Here is a 21,080-nt window from a genome sequence, read left to right as displayed (position 1 = left end):
GAAAATTAGCTCCTTGTTTCCAGGGAGGAGCAGGGACAGAGAGCAAAGCGGTGGGACCTGAGCCACGTCTTGCTTCTGTGGCATTGGCACGTTACACGTGGGGGGAAGACTAGCTGAGGATTGAGCCTGGCTAAGCTCCAAATTGACAGTTTCTAGGGGGGAAAAAAAGATATTCTAGGTCCCAGTCTGGCGTTTGTGCCACTAAACCACAGGTAGCTGTGCCCAGCCTGACTCCGCAGCCAGTGCTGGCAGCAGTCCCAGTCATCCTGACAGTCATATGAACTCTTCATGTTTTACTCTTGTTCTCAAATCAGCATCTAGAATTCAGAATTTTCCTAGAAGTCTTATTTTTTTTCTCCAAATTTTCCTGATATACTAAGAAATGTGATTTTAACTTGCAGATCAAAAGACAAACAAAATTCAAGCAACATTGATTTTGAGCTTTGAGTGGTGGGATTTCATTTGTGTGTCTTGGGGGACTTTTGGTTTTTAGGGGGTCTGGGCAGGTAAAATATTTTTTGTTTACGTGGTGCTTTAAAGCAATTGGGACTGGGGGGTCTGTACAGGATGGATGCAGGAATCAGCTGTGCGTGTGAGGGTTTCCCCAGGAGCGCCATTCCCCTTCCCTCTTCCCAGCCTCCAGCTCCCACCATCGCTGGAAGTTGTGATGCTTCATCTCAAACTCTTTGTTCCCAAGAGTGGGTGTCTTCAGGGAGCGATGGGGAAACATGTGTTCAGCCCTGTTCCTCACTCAGCCTTCTTTTATCCGACAGCTCTTTGCAGCTGCAGCCATCTCGGCAGGGCGAGGAACATGTGGCCTGATGCTGAGAGGAGAATTAGGTGGTGTGGACAGGGAGTTTAAGCTTCAGATGAAGGGTAATACAAACCGAATGGATTTATAATTCATTCCAAATCTCATTTGTTTAATAAAGTGAGGTCAGCAGTGCCAGTCAAACCTTGCAGCAGGGGCAGATCATCAAGTTTGTTCTTAGATAGCCTGGTGTGCTAATTTAAGCATCTTTTTGGGTTTGAGTGGTTCTTTATATTTAGAGTAGAAGAAAATGAAAAGTACACATTTAAAAACATTCTTACTGCTCCTCATTAAGATTGTTGGCTTCTGAAGAGCTGAAGGATATTGTTAAATTTCTTTGGGTCAGTTGAGACGGCTGCTGAACTTCATGGTTGAAAAACAAGAGAGGAAAAAAACCAATGGAAATATAATGAATATTTGTTCAAAGCAGTATCTGAGAATTGCTTGTCCTGTCTAATACAGAGTATAGGTATTAGAGGGAGAGGGAGGTGATTATAAACTACAGTCAATCAACAGCATTTATCCAGAGTCCCAGGCTCTGGGTTTCTTTGTAGGCAGGCCTACAGAGATTATTGGCTATCTAGCTGAGCTAGCAGGAATCATTTTATTTCTGAAGCAATTTGATCATTTTCCTTGATTTGCATCAAATAGAGACATGAGTGTAATGCTGCCACGGCTCTTTGGCACGTCAGATGCACAGTGTTTTCAGGCATGTGGCACAATGCATTTTGTTGTGTTTGATTCAGATGTATTTTATTCCGATATTGTTGTTTAACCAAGGTATGTAATTCAGGGGTTTTGTTGTTGTTTTGTGATTTTTTTTTTTTTTTTTTCAACAGATGTGGGAAGAGGCCATTGCCTTGGGTAAAGAACTTGCAGAACAGTATGAAAATGAAATGTTTGATTATGAACAACTCAGTGAACTGCTGGTAGGTTTTTTAATGACACAGACACTGCAACAATTTTTTCAGAGTTTAATTTCTAAGCTTTTAAAATTATATTGAAAATCTTTCTTTTGAGAGTAAAATGCAAAAGTAGATGCCTGCTTTGGCTTTGTTGGACAAATGTTGATTAACTGGCTACGACTGGAGTGCCTGAAAAAGGCTGAATTTTATTATTTTTTTTTTAGCTGAAAGAAAAATATTTCAGTAATGTTAAGCTGACTTATTTGGGGTATAAAAGGAAATTTGGGATTTAAATATAAATGGGAACATGAAAAAAATCCCCATTCTCTCTCAAGTGTCTTTCCATATTCACATTTCTTTTTTTAGGTATGAATAATCCCCAAGCATTCATGTCTAGAGTCAGTTATTTTTGCCCTGACGTTACCCATTCATTATGCCTGCACCATTTTTTTTCTCCTCCTCTTTTCCAAAGAGATAAATGGCAGCTGTCACTGTCCCTCCAAGCTTCTCAACCGTTTTCACAGGAGCGGGGACATGATTCCAGTTTGGTTCTGAAAATTCTGGACTTTCAGGGTTTTGATACATTTTACATTTTCACTCACCAGAGTACATCATCCTTAATTTCTTTGAATTGTTTATCTGCTTTATCCCAGTCTATCTGAGCTGGGTGTTAATACGGTGTCATTGTGCCCATTTTCTCCACTGACACTGATGCTCGGTTTGAGGGTGGCTAGGAGCCATCTCCCCGGAAGCATCTCCATCCCCATCACCCCAGAATCTCCTTTCTTGGGGAGGAAAGCATAAAGGTAAACACCACTCCTCGCAGTTTTATGGTTTCTTCACTCCTTTACATGCTCTTCATTGGTCCGTGGTTCGGTCCACCAGTTCTCCAGTGCAAAATTTATATCCCTTTCTGATGGTCCTCTATTTGTGGCATTTGAACTGGGTTTTGGATTTGCCTAACAAATCTGGAGCCTGGTTTCATGTTGGTTTTTACTGCAGGAGGTAAGTGATGTATACCTAGAACATTCCTCCGCTGCCTAGGTATGCCCAAAGTGCCCTCCTGGGCCTGCTGCCCACACCGCTGTCAAGGAGTTTAGCAGAGAGTATTCTTTATTTCAATATAAAAAGAATCTGGTAGAGATTGTTCCTCAGCTAGAAATGATGCTCATGTGTCAGATATGATTATTCACCAGAGGGTTGCTACTCTCAGAGTCCCTCATTTGTAATTTTCCATCTCCTTTATGCTGGCACATGGGAACATGAACAACTCTGTCGCAGAGCAAGCACCCTTTACTTACCGTCCTGTATCCATTTTTAGGAAATAAGTCTGAATTTGCACTTCACCCGTTGTAGCTGATGGCCAATAATCCCGAGTCATGTGTTTTGCACCATTTCTTTTGCACAGTAAATACGCCATTGTTTACGTTGGGTGACACGATTCCAGGCAGTGGGATAAACCAGGCAGAGGTCATCTGCGTATGGAAATAAATTTCCTCCCTCTTCTAACAGGGGAGACCCAGAGCTTCTAATTCTCGCATCAGACAACTGAGTTTATCAGTTCTTTATTTATCAGACAGGGGAAACTGAGGGAGATGTCACAGCAATTAGTGCCAGCATGCATTGGGCATTTATCCCTAATAAGGCAGAGAGCAAAATTCACACTCCCGTATGAGTCAGGTCTTGCCTACCCCACCAGAATTCCTTATTGCTGCTGCTGAGTAGCATTAGCATCCTAGCTCTTATTTCTTTCCCCCGTAATAAAATTTAAAAGTTTTTTGTTTCTTTCTGTTCTCCCTATTGTCTCTTTTATTCAAGTAATATTAAATATTAGACTCTAAGACAATTCACAAATGACAAAATAGTTTTGCTACAGGTGAACTGAGAAATATACGACAGATCTGGGTCTTTCTAGTCTTCTTGCCATTTACTGTTATCTGTCGTGTGGGAGCAGTAATAAACTTCCTCCCAAATCAGAATTCATTCTCTCGCAGAAAGGACTAAAAATAAGTTAATGAACAGCTCGTCTGAAGCTGCACATTTGTTATTATTTCATCATTTGAGATAAAGAAGGATTCCTCTTCGAAAACAGATGGCATCTGACAGGCGCGTATTTATTCCAAAAGTTACATTTTTCTGCAATTCTCAACTGTGTGCTTTCCGTACGCAAATAAATAGTTGTAAATATGGGGGAAAAAAGTAGTAGAAAAAATGTAATGAAATGTAACAGCTGGAAACTGAGAAGTCAGCACCATCGAGATGAGCTGGCTCCGGTGGTATGTGCTTCATCGTTCCAGTGCTTCAGCACCGGCAGTGCCCCGACCGGGAGTTCAGGCTGCCTTGCAAATGCTTGACCTTCATCAAAATGGAGATATTGGATCGGGAAAAGCGAGGTTCACCGAGATAAGGATAAAAACAATGGCTACAGAGTCTAGTATTTCAAAATATTAGCATGTATCTGATCAAAAGGGGAAGCAAAGGGGCAAATGAAACATGGGCATCTTTACGTTAGCGATACACATAAAAGAGATCTAGATCTTAAGTATAAGGAATCTCCTTAAAGTTTAGGTCTTTAAAATTCCTCCTATTTATTTTGCAGAGAAAGCAAGCCCAGTTCTATGAAAACATTGTGAAAGTGATAAGACCAAAACCAGACTATTTTGCTGTTGGATACTACGGCCAGGGATTTCCGACATTCATAAGGGTAAGCATCCACCTTTTTCCACAGATGATAGCAAAGCTTCTTGCTTGGGAAATATCCCTCATTGTGGAGAAAGTCCATTATTGTGTGTCAGTGTGTTATTTACAGTCTAGCTAACATTTATGGTTGTTTCTTAGGTGTATAAAACAAACATTGTTTTTTCCTTTCCAGTTTCTAATATGGAATAGTTGAATTTTAGTAGAGATGCGTTTTCTTCATACATATCCAATACTTTATACTTCTTCAGGGTATGGATATACCACCCAATCCATAAATCAGGGTAATAACCAGCGCCGTCTGAAACAGTGACTTTTTTGTCTGACAGGTGCATATATATGTGTGTGTGTGTGTGTATGGGTATGGTAGAGAAGCCTTTTTTGTATGTGAGCATGTTTTCATGTGAGTGTCCTTTCCAGCATAATCACTAAGCTGAAGCTGAATATCAGAGATCTGTGTGATACCTTTAAAAGCAATCTTTTGCATTGATTTTCCCGAGTCATCTGTCAATTTACAGCATGTGTCACTTAGTTGGTGCCAGTAATGTAAGTCTGGCAGCATTTTAGAGTTTTTCCACTGGTTACAGGATTGTTATGGAGTTGAATCAGTGGCTAAAGAAGGGGGGTGGGGGGTGGGGGGTGTGTGGTTAACAAGTCTGAGTTGCATCTGTATCGTGATTCTTTGGACTGGGGCACTGGGCAGTCAGTGACATGGAAATAACACGTTAGCTATTTATTTATTTAGCTGCTGTGCTGCTCGTGTCTGCCTTCAGAGCTGAGGATTTTCAGTTTGGAGGGAGACTGTCTCCCTGTGGAAGAGTTACAGTCAATTAAGGCAGGTCAAGAGACAGAAGGCTAACGTTATTACTATTATTTTCAGATTATTCTCTCAGTCCAGGAGACTCAGAGAGATTTAGTCTCAGGCCAGGGGCTGGTGGTGGGTTTCCTCCTAGAAATACTCAGTTAGGAGATGCGTTCCTGGTTATAACTGAGTGATTCCATATTAACTCTCTCAGGTTAAGCCATAATAAACACCAGGCACAAACCCAAGCTTACGCTCAAGCCCAGCTCACTGGATAAATCCAGGGAGAGCTGATACGGCTGGCTTCGTCAGGTTACTTGTGGTCGGCTGGTCTTTCATGGTGTATTAAAATGAAGTAGGGAAAGGCTTTAAAAAATCCCAAGGAATAAAACGTGTGTACATAATCAAGTGTTCATTTGGAAAAAGCCTCCATTGCAACCAACGAACTAAAGCCCTTGTGAAGAAGCTGAAATTCTTGAATCATCCCCAAAAGCAGCAAATACATATGGCTTTCCCTACAGCCTGGGATGCTGTACTACAGGTGTACTCGTACCATTTGTGCCCCCTGGGAAGTGCAACAAATTATCAGTTCTTTGTGGCTGTCAGGAATAAAGCTGGCCCCAGGGTAAGAGTGTGTTTTGCAGCACCCATTGCATGCAGCCCCTCAAACAAAACCTGGGAGATGAGCTCTCGTGTGTTAGCGCGCTGCTCGGTCTCCAGATTGGGGCTGGGCAACTCATGCCAAAGGGACCCTGAGCCTGCTGGAAGGTGGCAGGGTCACTGGTGCCCAGAGCCACCCAACGCGAGTGAAATGCAATTCTGCAACCTGGCAAAGCCGTGTGGTAGTAACAGATGTAAAGCCACGATAACGTGCAAGCTGCTGTGTGGAGCAAAAGACCAAGTCGAGAGAGATTCAATGCAGAAAACCTAAGAATTGGTTTTGCTGTTTGAAATACATGTAAAGTAATTTACATGCAATAGCTTTTCTCAAGCATCAAACAGCAAAACCTGTCTGTGGCACGTTAAGTAAAAAAACTTTAATAAGATTTCTGTAAAAGGTTTACTAACAGTTTCTTAAGCTTCACCAGGAAAAAAAAACCATTTAATATCCAATGAGGAGTCACTGTTAAGATTGGCTAACCCTTTCCTCTAGAAAATGATTTAATTAGTATGATATTGTAGTGAAGGAAGACTTGCATTTTCAGGAATCTTCAAAATGATGAATGTACAATAAAGTCACTGATAACTTTTCAAAGGGACGAGCTGTCAGTCACCCTGGAATTTTGTCACATGTACCATCACTCTCAACAGAGAGCACGTTACCCCCTAGAAAGACCAGGAACATCCCGCAAGCAGGAGCTGCTCAGCAGCGAGGGGTTGCCCTGGAACGGCAGCGGGCAGAGCGGACCCTTCTGGCAGAGTGAGCGGGGGGCCGTGGGCCAGGCTGACCCAGCCTCGGACCCAACCCTGGGCATACAGGCAAGTATGCAGAGAGCACAACACAGCCTTCCCGTTAAGTGCTGTGTTAATCGCAGCATGGTGGGGGCTGGAGGGGCCCTCTGGAGCCCACCCCGTCCCACCCCCTGCTAGAGCAGGGTCCCCCAGAGCAGGCTGCACAGAGCCGCGTCCAGGCGGGTTGGGGTGTCTGCAGAGCAGGAGAACCCCACAGCCTCTCCGGGCAGCTGTGCCCGTGCTCACCCTCACAGCGCACAAGTTCTGCCCCACGCTCAGATGGAAGCCCCTGTGCTGCAGCCTGTGCCCGATGCCCCTTGTCCTGTCGCTGGGCACCGCCGAGAAGAGCCTGGACCCGTCCTCCTGGCACTCGCCCTTAAGATCTTTGTAGGCACTGGTGAGATGCCCTCTCCCTCTTCTCCAGGCTGAACATGCCCAGCTCTCTCAGCCTTTCCCCATAAGGCAGATGCTCTGGTCCCCTCTTCACCTTGGTACCCTCCTCTGGCCCCTCTCCAGTAGCTCCCTGTCGCTCCTGAACTGGGGAGCCCAGCACTGGACCCAGCAGCCCAGATGTGGCCTCACCAGGGCAGAGCAGAGGGGGAGGATAAACCAATTAGTCAAAGGGATGAGAGGCAGAGTAGTGTTAATCTGAGATATTAATATTGAACTGCTTTTTCTCTTCACAAGTGTGAAGGACTGGGGGTTTTTAAGTGTGGGGAAACACCATGCTTTACAAAAGCTGTGTGGATTGGTCAGTTTGCAAGAAATGAACAATAAAAACTCTGAAAAATAGGCTATTAAGTGCCTTGCTGATTGAGAAAATCCTCAACACAAACGTCTTCTACTGCACTGTTCCCTGTGAATTATATATACATTAATTACAGGTATATGTACACTTCTTAGGTGTCTGCTCTTTCTTCTTTTTTTTTTTTTTCTTTCCCTGACAAGAGAGTATTCATGCCTCTACTGTGCATTTCAAAAGGCACCACTGCAGTACTAAGCCCAACTGGGCAAACATAAACTGTTCCAGTTTTCTACCCCAGCCATAACTCCCTTTTTCTAATAAGTGCTGTATAATTTTTTCACCAAATGTTCAGTTTGAGATGAGATGATATCAAAACTTTCATATGTTTGACCAGTTAAAAAATGCAAGTAGCCTTTTACATTTTTCTTTAGAATTTAATGTGCTTGTTCAGTATATAAATGGACTGTATAAAATATATCTTAATTTTCATTATGGTTAGAAGAAGAAACCAATACTTAGAAATACAATATACTGAATTTGAAAGTTATGCTGTGTGCAGACAACTGTACAATGGCAGAAATCTAATCAACTAATATGGAGGCCAGGGTGTATCAATATTTCTGAAAGAGTCAGGATCTTTGGACTTTCCTCCTAAAATCAGCATTGTTTTCTGTTTATGCTGTTCCCTGCTACTCTTGCTTGCTCACCTCAGTGCTTTTTATAAATGTTTGTGCATCAAAAGCCTACCTCTTTTTATTTAAACCAATTCTAACATTAGCTGAGGAAGGTGGATGAGAGGAATTACGGAGGGAGATCTTGAATTTGGTAGAGGACATAATTTCTCTTAATATGTTTTCAATGGGCACCTATTTTATAGATCTTGGAAATAACGTATTTGGATCCTGTCGAATTGAACGTGGTTTGTACTTACGCCTAAAGGTGTGTGCTGTATGGTCTCATTGCTGAATTGGAGGCAAGGAAATCCACTTGGGCTTTATTGAAGTGGCATAAAAGATTTGTAAACTATCGATTATATTGTAACGTGAGGAATGTAAAATTTCTCACTTAACAGCATTGGAGTCAATGCTTCTGAGATCCCAGTTCATTACTGGGGATACTGGTCTTAGGATTTCATCTCTCAATTTGTTTCCAGAACAAAGTCTTCATTTACCGAGGAAAGGAGTATGAACGCCGCGAAGACTTTGAAGCAAGGTTATTGACTCAGTTTCCAAACGCCGAAAAAATGAAGACGACGTCTGCACCGGGTGATGACATCAAAGGCTCCTCCGGCCAGTGTATCCTTGGGTTGTACAGTGGCTCCTGCAGCCGCACGCGTTGAGTATTTACAGCCAACGCGAGCAGGAGACTGTTGCACTTCTGCCTTTGTGGGTGTAACGCGTTCATTTGGTTGTTCTGCATCTTTTTTTTGTGTGCCCTTTTTTTTGTCCCTTTTTTTGTGTGCCCCCTGAGCTGCCCCTGTGTGACGGAGATTCACTGTTCGGTTCTTAACCCCTGTTTTCAGATATTCAGTGCTTTACTGTAAAGCCAAAACTGGATTTACCGTCTAAATTTCACAGGCCGGTGTCAGAACAGATCGTGAGGTGAGTTTGGGTTGGTTTTGAAATTTCAGTCTGTCTCCATTATAATAAATATTTAAACTGGTTCCTGTTGTTGTATAACAAATCTGTACACGGTCAAGGACGGCAATAATTGTGATGACATTTCATAGGTATTCTTAATATTAACAGAGATTCCATCGAACCCACTGGAAAGCCATGATCCCATAAACATGTTATATTTATGCATAAGTGTTTGGGTTTTTTTCTAGTACTAGAGTTTAGCAGCAATTCCTAAACAGATGGCATTTGGTATTGATTGTCCTTTTCCCTTTTTTCAGTTTCTATAGGGTGAATGAAGTCCAACGGTTTGAGTATTCACGCCCTGTTCGGAAAGGAGAGAAAAACCCAGACAACGAGTTTGCGGTAAAAAAAAAAAAAGAAAGAAAGAAAGAGAGAAAGAGAGAAAGAGAGAAAGAAAGAAAGAAAGAAAATGGAATACTTTTGGAGTTTGCTTGTTTATTCCCCTCTATTTTGAGAATCTGAAACATTCATTATGCTTTGATTGTTGAAAAATAGGTTTAAATGTGATTATTTTTCATAGAAATTCAGTTAAACCAATTTATCATTTTCTGGTTTATACCACTAGAAAAAATGGACAAAGCTGTATTTGCTTTGTTAAAAACCAGCTGTTTTGAGAAATTTTAAAATGGCTATACCTGAAAAGATAGATGTCTCTTGTGAAATCTTGTCTTTCCATGAAGATTCTAGTCAGGCATCTAAAAATCTTTTTGCAGTAATACCATTTTTTTTTTTACTAAACCATATGTTTCATCTAATGGTCAATAAAATTCCCTTTGAGCACAGCTTGTATTCATCAAAACGTTTACAACAGGTTACATCAAGTTGATTGCCTTTTTTTTATAGCCACCATTTTATTCACAGGGGTTCTAGTGGGCGCAGTTAGTAGTAAAGTAGTAGTAGTAATTAAAGTAATAAATTAATGCATCATTTCTTGAGCAAAGAACTCGGTTTTCTGTGTAGTAGCAGGTTCTAATCTACTAAATGTGCCAATAAATGCCGAGTACTTGGTTTCCTACAGCTAAGACTGGGTATTTATTCAGAGACTCCTTTAGTGTATGTGACTTCCCTTGATGGCTGTTATATCAAAAATTTATAATTTACTAATCTGTGTGGGTTTAGCTGAGGTGGTAGGAGATCCTATTTTTCTAAAAGCATAATGCTAGACTGGAGCACTACAGTTCACGATACCTTTTGAGTATAGATAAAAAAAAATTAGGTGTATCTAAATCACGTTGAAATTACTTCTTCGGTTAATGGAGGATGGAATAAACAATTCCGTTTTTAAAAAAACTCATAATAAATAAGAGGAACCACCAACGTATGCCAGTTGTAACCAAATCGGATCAGGAAATGTCTTTGACATTGGTTATGAACCAAATACACACATGTGGAGGAAGAGATGTTAATTCACGCATCCTTCCATTCAATCCAGTGAGATGTTACAACGAAGCCATTGCAGGTTACAGCTCAGGTGAAATCACAGAATCACAAATTCAGGTCAGGATGGGACCTTGGGTCCAACCCCGGCCCCAGGCAGGGCCAGCTCTGGGTCAGACCCGGCTGCTCAGGGCTTTACCCCAGCGAGTCTTGAAACCTCTGAGGATGGAGACAGCACCACCTCTCCGGGGAACCCAGCTCCCCTGCCCTCCTGCAGCAGAAGCTTTCCCCATATCAAGATGATGTGGTTTTGCAGAGGATGGTACTTAAAAGCCCTTGTGGGAAAAATGGCAGTCTGGTAAAACCGGTGGATTTTTCACATAGCGTTCTCCTTTGGTAAGAGAGCAGTTGTTCTCGACTAAATGATGTATCAAATTTGAATCGGTGCCACCCCATCCCCTCCCCAAGCAGATACCCCCTGAAGTTCCCCCCGGCTTCGTAATGTCTGTCGTACTGTGGTTCCTTTTCCTGGTGATAATGTTCTAAGGCTTCGCTTAAGATAACAGCTATCCATCTGATAATGCGCTGTTTATGTGATGTTTGCAGAATATGTGGATTGAGAGAACCATCTATGTGACAGCGTATAAATTACCAGGGATTCTGAGGTGGTTTGAAGTCAAATCAGTTTTCATGGTAAGATCAATTTGGCTTTATTGAGATCGCATAAAAGAATGGGGCTCTTTAACAGCCAGGGAGCGTTTGGATTTCTGTGTGACTGCGCTTCAGGTCTGTGAACAAGCAATCAATGGGACTGTATCTGGCATGCTAAGGCAAGGGGAAATTGCTTGCTGAGGATGCTGGTTATTGATGGAGGGTGACTCAAGTAACGCTTTCCCACTCCTGAGAGAAGGAAATGTGGGCTGACTCTTCCTGGCCTTTCGGGCAAGGGCCCATCGGATGCTTGAAGTGCTGCTGGGAAGCGTTCCTGGCTTTCAGCAGGTGACCATTGCAGCCTGTGGTGTGAGCCTCGTGCCCGAAATCAAAAGAGACCCGAGGTGTTTCAGGGGAACCCTGCCACATCAAAATAAAACTAGTCTGAATTTTGGAAAAGAGGGATTTGGGTGGTTTGATGGTAGTTTATTGAAAATATACCATCAATCAGATGCGTTGTATGTGTTTGCATTTTTTCTGTGCTTAATCCTTTGTGACTGAAGGTCGGTTTTGTTTCTTTTCCAGAGTTAGCTAAAATATACCCCTAGCAACCTCGCAGAGTAACTCTGAAGTACGCCCTTCTCTGTTCTACCATTTAGAGTGTTTAGATAAGACATACCCATTAAATGCCTTTAAGATTAAATTATTCTTAACGCAGCTGTAATTTTTAAGTAGCAATAAAAACATTGTTACTGCAGTTTATAAATCTCTCGTGAGGCTTATTTTTAAAGGAAAAGAACAATTTGCATATGATTAATTAAAACCTTTTTCATTGCTCCATTGAGGTTATGTTGGACAGTTGTATTTAGATGAACAGAAGTAATGCAGAAAATTACTATGGTATCTATAGTAACAGAATATGAATGTGATGTTTGACAGTAACAGGCAGCTGAATAAAACGCATTGAATTTTTAATGAATTTTGTGTTTTCAATATAATCCTGATAGAGAAGATTGTATTTATCTTCATGATTGCAAAAAAGCGTTGTTTGTAAAGGCTGGAAAATCTGATGAAAGTCTCTTTTCCTTATGAGTTAAGAGCGCAGCCTGACAGGCTGCTTTATGCAGGCAATTTGTATACACGCACCTTTAACGCTATGCTTGTCATCGAAATGTGCATAAATCCTGGCAGAGTGCTTTCTATAAGCTTTTTGTAAGTAAGGCTTATATTGGGCACATAGTTGAAAAATTATACCAGAATAGAACTTAATAATATGTGGGAAGATGGCAACGAATACCTTTTGACCTAGCTCTAGCGTAGTTACTGCAAAATTGGTATTGACTTTCTTCAAGATTCCTGCCAGCTAAAATGCTGGAAGCAGGATCACAAGGTTTACATCCCTGTAATGCTAAATTTTGATTATAGATACAGATATTGATGTTTTACTAAACAGGATGAATTAAAGTAGCTTTGCACATTTCATATTTTATTGATGGACCTGGAATATCTTTAAAGGAAGAGGTGAGATCATATCAAATCAGTGCTGAGAGAGAACCGAGTAATTTAATAAATGCCGTGTATTATGTTACATAACCCATAGGAACATGCATAATTTCCCTAAATCTGATTGCTTTTAGAATTCTTTCTGAGTACTTTTACCTAAGCCTTTTTCAATCTGTTCATTATCTGCAAGGAATCTGTTGTACACATTCATTATTCTGTACCTGATTTGTTTTAGCCGGACACAAGTGGTTTCAGGGGAAAAATTTGCTGAGGCCAGCCAGTGACTTAGAAACTGGATTTTTGAATTGCACTTAGTTTAAAAAGGACAAATGCTAATCTTCCTTCTGTTTCAATGTTTCATTTTCTAGTGTTGCAAATGTATAGCATTTCTGTTTGCTCTGAATAGATGGCGTAGTGTCCGGAGTTAGCAAGATACTTGGAACAAGGCTCATGATTTACAAGTATAGGTATTTTTAATAAATAGCTTTCAGTAAGTTCCAAAGCACAGTATACAGTATTAGGATGGGAACTGCAATTCTCCATCTGCTTTTAAAAAATTAGAGGGGGGATTGTAAGAGTAGTAAAAGAAAGGAGAATGAGAAAGAAAGCCATGATTGCCGATACACAAAAGTCAAAAAAGATGTCTGTCAGCTCAATGAGTGCTGATTTCTGTAGATATTCAAGAGCATTAAAAGCAATGGTTCATCAACAAATTATTGCGTAGTGATAAGCCCATTAATACAAATGACAGAATCCTAAATTTAGCTTACAGTGTTCGTGACAGTTCTTGCCGGATCAGCGGTTGAATACGGTCTCACTTTCCCGGTCCAGATTTGGTGGGTAGCGCGTTCGGCTCTGACCTGCCGCCATCCTCTGGCCGAGGGAGCCTGGGCTGCCCCGCAGCCACCGCAGCACCGCGGCTGGCTGCTTCCTTCCAGAACAATTCACCAGGCAGACATTTAAACATGCTAATTAAAACATCCTAGATGTAATCAGATGCCAGGTGTAAGAGTAGCAACTACAGAGATTTGATTATAAGTGCTTCTCAGAAACATGGTAAGCAACTGATAGCCAGGTAGAAGTGCTTCTTTGTTTATGTAGCATTTATGTAAATTAGGGTGTAATCAAATATACACTTGCGTTTTCCTCGCAGGCCTCGATTAACCTTCCTTTTCTGATCCTACCACATCATTTTTTTAATGTAAGTAGGTTATGTCTTCTGCTGAAGACTGTCTACACTCTGGATCACTGCAAGTTAGCAGTTTTTAGCCTATTCACTCAATGTACATATTTTAGCAATATTTTAAGTATTGTAATACTGCATTTACAACATGAGCAGCTGACATGCTGAAAAACAGTATCTGATCATAAATAGTAGTTGGAGATTATTCAATTAAAATAAAGCAAGTTCTACACATAGTAAGAGCTAATCCACCCCATGAGGACATCTGAGGAGCTCCCCTCATTGAAGTCCGGGCTATGTGAGGAGGAAAATTTCTTACTTCAGGTTATCAACTTTCAGATGAAGAAAATGCAACCTTGTGGGAAAAAGCAGAGCAGATAGCTTAAAAGTCATCTCTTCAACATATTAAACATGATTTCCTTGGAAATATGCTAAAATAATCACTGCAAAAACATCTTCTTGATTTTTGAGCTCCTTAGGATTACATTTTCCATCAGAAAATCCACATTAAGTTATCATTTCTTTCTTGCTGTTACATTAAGCTGGATCTTCTTTGTACTGCTAAAACTCACTGACTCGTAATCTCTCATGTTCTCCATAATCCTCCAAAAACCTCACGTGATTCCTGTCAGAGCCTTTCTAAATGTTTTGCTGTTGTGCTGAGATGTCATCTGTCCTACAGCAACAAAATGTGTTTGACTTTCTCCACTGATACTGATTATTGTATCAGTTCCTGTGGTGTACAGATACCCAAAATCTAAACGCCTGAAACCACCCTTTCTGTTAATGATTGGTTAAAATATCTTTTGTTCTGAAATTCCTGGAATGTTTCTAATAGTGGCGGTTTGGTGGACAGCCAGTTCTGCGTCAGGTTAAAAACTCTCCTCCTTGATTAAAACTTCCTTTTGTTTTTATTTTAGGTTGAAATTAGTCCACTGGAAAATGCAATAGAAACCATGCAGCTGACAAATGATAAGATCAATAATATGGTTCAACAGCATTTAAATGATCCAAATCTACCCATCAACCCCCTCTCGATGCTCCTGAATGGCATTGTGGATCCTGCAGTCATGGGAGGGTTCACAAACTATGAGAAGGTAGCGTCAAAATTCTCTCTCCTGCAATGCTTCACCTCTTGGAGCCTGCACTGCCCTGGCGTGCTGCGGGGCGGGCGGCTGTTCGTATAGAAATAGCACGTGTGTTTCCCCTCCTCTGGGCTTTGTAGGGTGATGCTTAAAGCTTCAGATTTGTAATGTCTTTCTGATATTTATGGATACGTTTGTGTCTTTCTACATTTGAAGTAAGAGTTCATCGCATCGTAGAATCACAGAACTGTTTGGGTTGGAAGGGACCTTGAAGACCATCTCGTTCCACCACACGCACCCCCCCGTGGGCAGGGACCCCTCCCAGCAGCCCAGGCTGCTCCCGGCCCCATCCAGCCTGGCTCAGTTGGTTGATATGTTTATCAGCAAGAGTAATTATGTAGGGATGTGGTGGACAATTACTGACTAGAGACCAAGACTGATGACATTCTCCATGTGTGCTCTGATGTGCTTGGACATTGGAGCTGAAGCAGGAATTTCTGGGTGAACTTCAGTGCCCAAAGTAACCGATTGCAATTCTCTCCCTTGCTTTCCAGTGCAGGAGTTTTTAAAGGATGAATCAAATGGTAGAGACTTATGAGAGACCAGTCACTTGCAAATATGTCTACATAATCTTAGCGGCATGTTTACAACATTAGCTTTTAAAGTTATGCGGGATAAGATACTAACATTGGGAAACCATAAATGCAGTATCTGTTATTTATGTTGTGAACATTAATAATATTTTTTATAAATTTTAATTTTTTAAATTTAAAATTATTTAATAATTTTAATTAATCATGCACAAACAACATGTGTGTTGTAACAGAAACAGAGAAGTTACATGCTGATGGACATGTTTGTCCCTGAAGGATCCTTCATGTCCTTCATGAAGGACATGAAGGACCCTTTATGTCCTTCTCTCAGCCATTTCATCTACTAAAAGTTCTTACACCCTGGGAACTGCTAGGAGGACATCTCAGAGAGCACAGAGCCTGGGCCAAGTCCTCTGTAGGGTGACCCTTGAGATTTGGTCTCAGTCACCATGCGCTCATCTGCCTACTTTACTGGTTGCAAGAGATTAATGTCTTAATCTCAAAACCTTGTTACATTCTATGTCTTTTTCCCAGATTTTCACTTTGTATTTGGAGCTGTTGCTGCTATTTTGCAAAACTTTTTGTTTGATTCATTTATCTTTGCTGTAGGTAATTCTTCCATGGTAGTACAGGTTGATTCATTTTCTGCAGTAACTGCTCATTTCTCTCTCTTGACTAGGCCTTCTTCACTGAAAAATATATTCATGAGCATCCAGAAGATCATGACAAGATTGAAAAACTAAAGGACCTGATCGCTTGGCAGGTAAAGAAACCTTAAGTCAGATTGGTCTGGGCCAACTGCTGTACAAAGGCAGTTTAATGTCACTTTTGAGAAAATTCTTTGCCATTTAAAACTGCCCTGGAACTGGAACTAAAGTTCATCTTTTCAAATCCGACATAATTTGTCATTTGATAAACCCACAAGGAACAAATATGATCAGCTTGGGTTTTTCTTTTCCTTTTTTAATTTATAACCATAATACCGTGAAAATGTCCCATCTATATCAAATTTGAAAATATTCTGTAATAATGTTTGTTGGTATTACTGGCCGTTTAGTTTTGCATTTTCATTTTATGAGGCTGATGTCAGAAATTCTTCTCGGACAGTAAGCTGAAATGCCCAGCCCTGAGTGCCTCCTCCCACTTGCAGGCATTGGGATGGGTTTTAGTTACCTATTCACTTCTTTCTTCAACCAACATATTTTCCATTTATTAAGTACTTTTGAAGTACACTTACAGTTCCTTTTAGCACAGAATACTACATGTGAGAGTTGCAAAAACTAATTTGCATGCAAAATTCATCTAGATGCTCACATAGCTTCATTTGCTGTGTAATTTAACATGGTACGAAAGCATCAGTGATGCACAACGCATGTGAATTCCCTGGTATTTTTATGACGTGTTAGCGTAGAAACCATTTAAATGTGGGGTCACACAGGTAGTAATTGCTAAACTGGGACTGGAAGGCAGGTTTCCAGCCCTGTGCTCGACACAAAGCAGGAGCCCTCCTGCGTGAAGAGCTGCATTTACAGGTACCAAAGAGTATTTTTCAGGACAAACAAGAAACAATTCCAGTTTTGTTCCATAGTTGCTGACCAGGCCTTTTCCAGTGGTCTCAGGATAATTTCATGGAAACTAAAAAAAATACCAACGTCTGGAAATGTTTTTCCCACAGAAGAAGAAAGTGCATAATTGTCTTTTTATATTCAGCTCTCTCTTTATAATAAAGGGAGTCATTTACATTTCTATTGGTTTCAATCTTAGAGGTAGTAGAACCAAAGATGCAGAATCAAAAAAAAAAAAAAAAAAAAAAAAAAAAACCACCCAAAACCAAAAACCAAACCACTGAAGACCATAAAACTATCACTCTTTTGGTCTGGGGAAAAAAAAGTATTTATTTATTTATTTGGTGGTTTGGTTATTTATTTATTTATTTTCTTGTGAGCTGTTACAGAAGATTAGATTTTAGGAGCTTTAAGTTTTATAGAGGAAGATAATTTTATCCCAGAAGACTTAACTTCATGTCAGCTCTCCGTCTTTGCCTCTGATAGCGATACTTCAAATGAATTACAAACACACTTTTCCTCAGCCAAGATTCACTTTGGTGACATTTGTGTATTAGAATAATATTACTATTTGAAAATATGTATGAGAGCTAATCACACTGTATTTTAATTATTCAGTGGTTTTAAATACATAATTTCCCATCAATATTGATAGCAACCAGAAAAAAAAAAGAAAACAAAAAAAGAGAAAGAGAAGGTAGGAAAAGATAGAAAAACTATTTTTATATCTGAAAAACCTTTTTACTAAAAGGTCTAACCCTTTCACTGTGGAAATCGGTGCTTTTAAATTACCTTAGCTGTTTCATATACATTTAGTCTATCCTAAGACTTAAACCTCGCCTCAAATTGTTTTCAGTTGTCAGAGCAGAGGTAGCTGAGGAGACGGGAGCAGGATGGGGAGCTGGCTGCCAGCATCCGCTGGTGTCAGGGGAGGGAGTTGTTATGGAAACTTCCCAAAGTGAGGCAGTGGTCTGAATTCATCATGGGCTTGACAGTGATTGAAAGTGAAAATGAGTTTTCATTTTTCAATAATGTGGGGCTTGGAGTTTTGCAATCACACAGAGATTTTCTTTATGCTGTATAAATCAATCTGGATATATGAAAGAGTAGCCTGACAATCGTATTATCACCTGACTCATTAAATTTAGGGGGGTTCTATCTCCTTATCTTTTCCTCCATTGTGCTGTGGAATTCATGCTCTTCAGGATATTGTCCTTTTATAATTCCTGTGAACTTTATGTATAAGTTTCTTTCTATTATTTTTTCAGATAAATATAATGAGTAGAGCAATGTCCATTTTTGTCCATCTTAGTGCTTTTCCAGCTTAGAAAAAAATGCTTCCATGCAACTACATCACTTCAAACGGATCTTTCATTTTAACATGAAGATAATGAAATGATTGATTGAAATTATGGTAATGACATGAATAATCAATGAAATTAATTGGTCTGTATTTAGCTAATATATTTACAGCATGCCAAAACTAGTATGTCACATAAAAATCTTGTGCTGCTTCTATATAGCTGAAAGAATTTTAGCATAGATTTTACAATCATATTTTATGATACCATTATTATGAAAGATTTTCTTTTTAAGATTTAAGATTAATAATTCAAATCTATGTAGCTTTTTGGTTCTTTTCAGCCAAGCGTATCAAGATCTTAAAAAAAAAAAAAAAAAAAAAGAAAATCAGGGAATAATTTTAAGTTGCAGTGAAAGTGTATAAAATTTTAGTATCGACAAAGATTAGAGTTACAAAATAGTGTTATGTGGAGCTGGTTTCCTTTCTCATTCAGCTCATTCATTTCTAGCTCAGCTACTTATGTTACCTTTACTGTTTTGTTCATCTCTCCAAAGGTGAGGACGCCCTGTAGGGTTTTTTGAAATAGAGCCCTAAGCAAACCCCCCCATTGCTTCAAAGCCAAACGAACTGGCAATATAGTGAACGCGGCAAAATTCTGCCTCTGTCTCCCCATCCGACAAAGATTCCTACCGGTTTAAAATTCAGTGTCACTCGTCACCAGATTTCCCTGTGTGGATGTCTGGAAAAGAGGTGTCAGAAGAGTTTGGAATTTAGTAGAGGACGGTGAAGCAGAAATGGTATAACAGTATGAAGGTACTTTCTCTCCGTACTTAATAAATATTTAAAGGATTAAGTGGTCTTGGACAGGGAGACCAAATACCGTGACTCAGAAATCTCACAGAAGTTCTGTAGCAAAGCCACGGGAAGTTTATTAAATTCAGCTTCTTTAAAGGAATAGCAAGGATTTTCTTCTTCTTCTGTGGTTTCTGGTCTTCTTTCATTCCCTTATAGTTGGTGCCTCCTCTTGCCAGTTCCTTGGTCTCCCAGCAGTTCCCGTACAAGGAGGCCACCAGCCTTTAGGTGCTCACGTTCTCCCAGCCCAGCCCGCTCCCAGCAGCCCTGCCCATCAGCCCTCCCGTTATTTTATTTCTCCAAGTTCCAGAAGATCTCCAGGGCTGGTGGTGTACGCCTGGTGCATGCCAACAGTTGAAATGCTCCTTAGCACCTTCAATTTGGGGCACAGAAGGAAGCACCTACTTTTTCTTTTTCTTTTTTTTTTTTTTTTTTTTTTTCCTGACTGGGACATTTTCCTACAAAAAAAATGTCATTTACTTCACATTGTTTGATTTTCTAAATTGCAGATGGCTGATCCCTAGGACAGGCTCATTAGTGCATTTTCTGCTTGTAAAAATTATCTCAGAGCTGAAGCTTCGGACCCCACATGCACTTCATCTTGGTAATTTGATACTTTTTTAAAGAATCCATTTAAAATGTCAGCAGGTTCTTTTAAATAAATGACCCAAGTGACCACTGACACCTGCAAAATAGGAGGGTCACAGTGTGGCCTGATAATTATAACAACTTGGAAATTCTTTTACTTATTCCAAGCAGTGAAGTTTTCTGCTTTTGATGTTTAATTTTTGGAGAGTACAAATCCATATGGCTGTAAATAGAAGTGACTACAATAATATTTTTTTTTCATTATTCTTGCTTCTTTTGCAGTCTTTCAGGAGGAGAAACTGTGTCCATTTCAATAGTGCCAAATCACAGAGAATCATCTGGATAAGATTTCTCAAGTTATTTCATCTGCAATTCATCTGTGTATTTATTATTCTCCTTACTAATAAAGCTACTCCTTCTGATTGCTGTTCAGTCTTATTAGAAAAATCTGTTTTTAATCAGTATTATGATTTAATTATGAATTATTAAGCAGAAGCCTCTTAGCTTGATTGCTGCAGAGAATATCTAGTTTAGAATCAGAGCACTGTGTGGGCTGAAATGGACCTGAAAGAGGAAATATTTTTCCTAAGCTGGAGGTAGAAAACTCTAATGGTATGTCTGGATAGCTGTGGGAATGAAAACGTCTCCCTTAAAACATTTTAAAAGGTCAGCTACACCTCCACACTATGAAGTAATTATATAATCCTGTGTTGGCATGGGTATTTTGTGACAGAAGCCCTGAAGATAAATTATTATTTTCAGTTACAAAAGAGAATTAATTTGATTTTTTTTTCTCTTCTGTTCTGTTTACATAGAAAATAAAAATTTTTGAGGGAGAAAGGTATGGTATATAAAGCTGTATGTTTTATTAATAAATATTGCTCTGCAATAGATACATGTCCAAGGATGTAGCTTATTTACAGTTTTAGAAATAGCATTTATTAAAGAAAGCATACAAGTATTTTCTCCTTCAAGGTTTTGATTTCATGAAATTAGCAAAGGACTGATATTAATAACGTGGCGTGAGAGTCATCATTCATCAGTTTGCCATTTTAAAGTACAGCGTGTATGGGGGCCTGTGAATATAACATCAAAGGAATATTTGTGCTATCTGATAAATTCAGCTGTGCCTCCAGTATGTGGTTACTGGGCAGAACTAGGGCTGTATTAATTTTAAAGGACTTTGGTTAACAGAGAAGAAAGGAAATAACGTATAACAGATTTTTAGGTCCTTTTTTACTCTGTTGTGCTTCATATACAATAAATTATGATTATGATGATGAGAATTATTGTTATTATTATTGCTATTATTATTGTGGGGTTTATTA

The 21,080-nt window shown here is 39.9% G+C and overlaps 1 protein-coding gene across 2 annotated transcripts in view; it reads left to right on the top strand.

Moving 5' to 3' along the window:
• The window catches only part of DOCK1 (dedicator of cytokinesis 1), a 317,964-nt gene that overhangs the window by 267,245 nt on the left and 29,639 nt on the right, over positions 1-21,080 (top strand). For both annotated transcript variants that reach the window (XM_080403104.1, XM_080403103.1), the window contains exons 39-46: positions 1,651-1,740; positions 4,316-4,420; positions 8,566-8,707; positions 8,935-9,013; positions 9,310-9,394; positions 11,036-11,122; positions 14,687-14,863; positions 16,124-16,207. In XM_080403104.1, coding sequence (XP_080259230.1) covers positions 1,651-1,740; positions 4,316-4,420; positions 8,566-8,707; positions 8,935-9,013; positions 9,310-9,394; positions 11,036-11,122; positions 14,687-14,863; positions 16,124-16,207 — 849 coding nt within the window. The remainder of the gene's footprint in view (positions 1-1,650; positions 1,741-4,315; positions 4,421-8,565; positions 8,708-8,934; positions 9,014-9,309; positions 9,395-11,035; positions 11,123-14,686; positions 14,864-16,123; positions 16,208-21,080) is intronic.

Source organism: Falco punctatus, assembly GCF_963210335.1.
Source record: "Falco punctatus genome assembly, chromosome: 9".
Lineage (NCBI taxonomy): Eukaryota > Metazoa > Chordata > Aves > Falconiformes > Falconidae > Falco > Falco punctatus.
The sequence above is the reverse complement of the archived record's forward strand: the minus strand, read 5'-3'. Positions and strand labels throughout refer to the sequence as shown.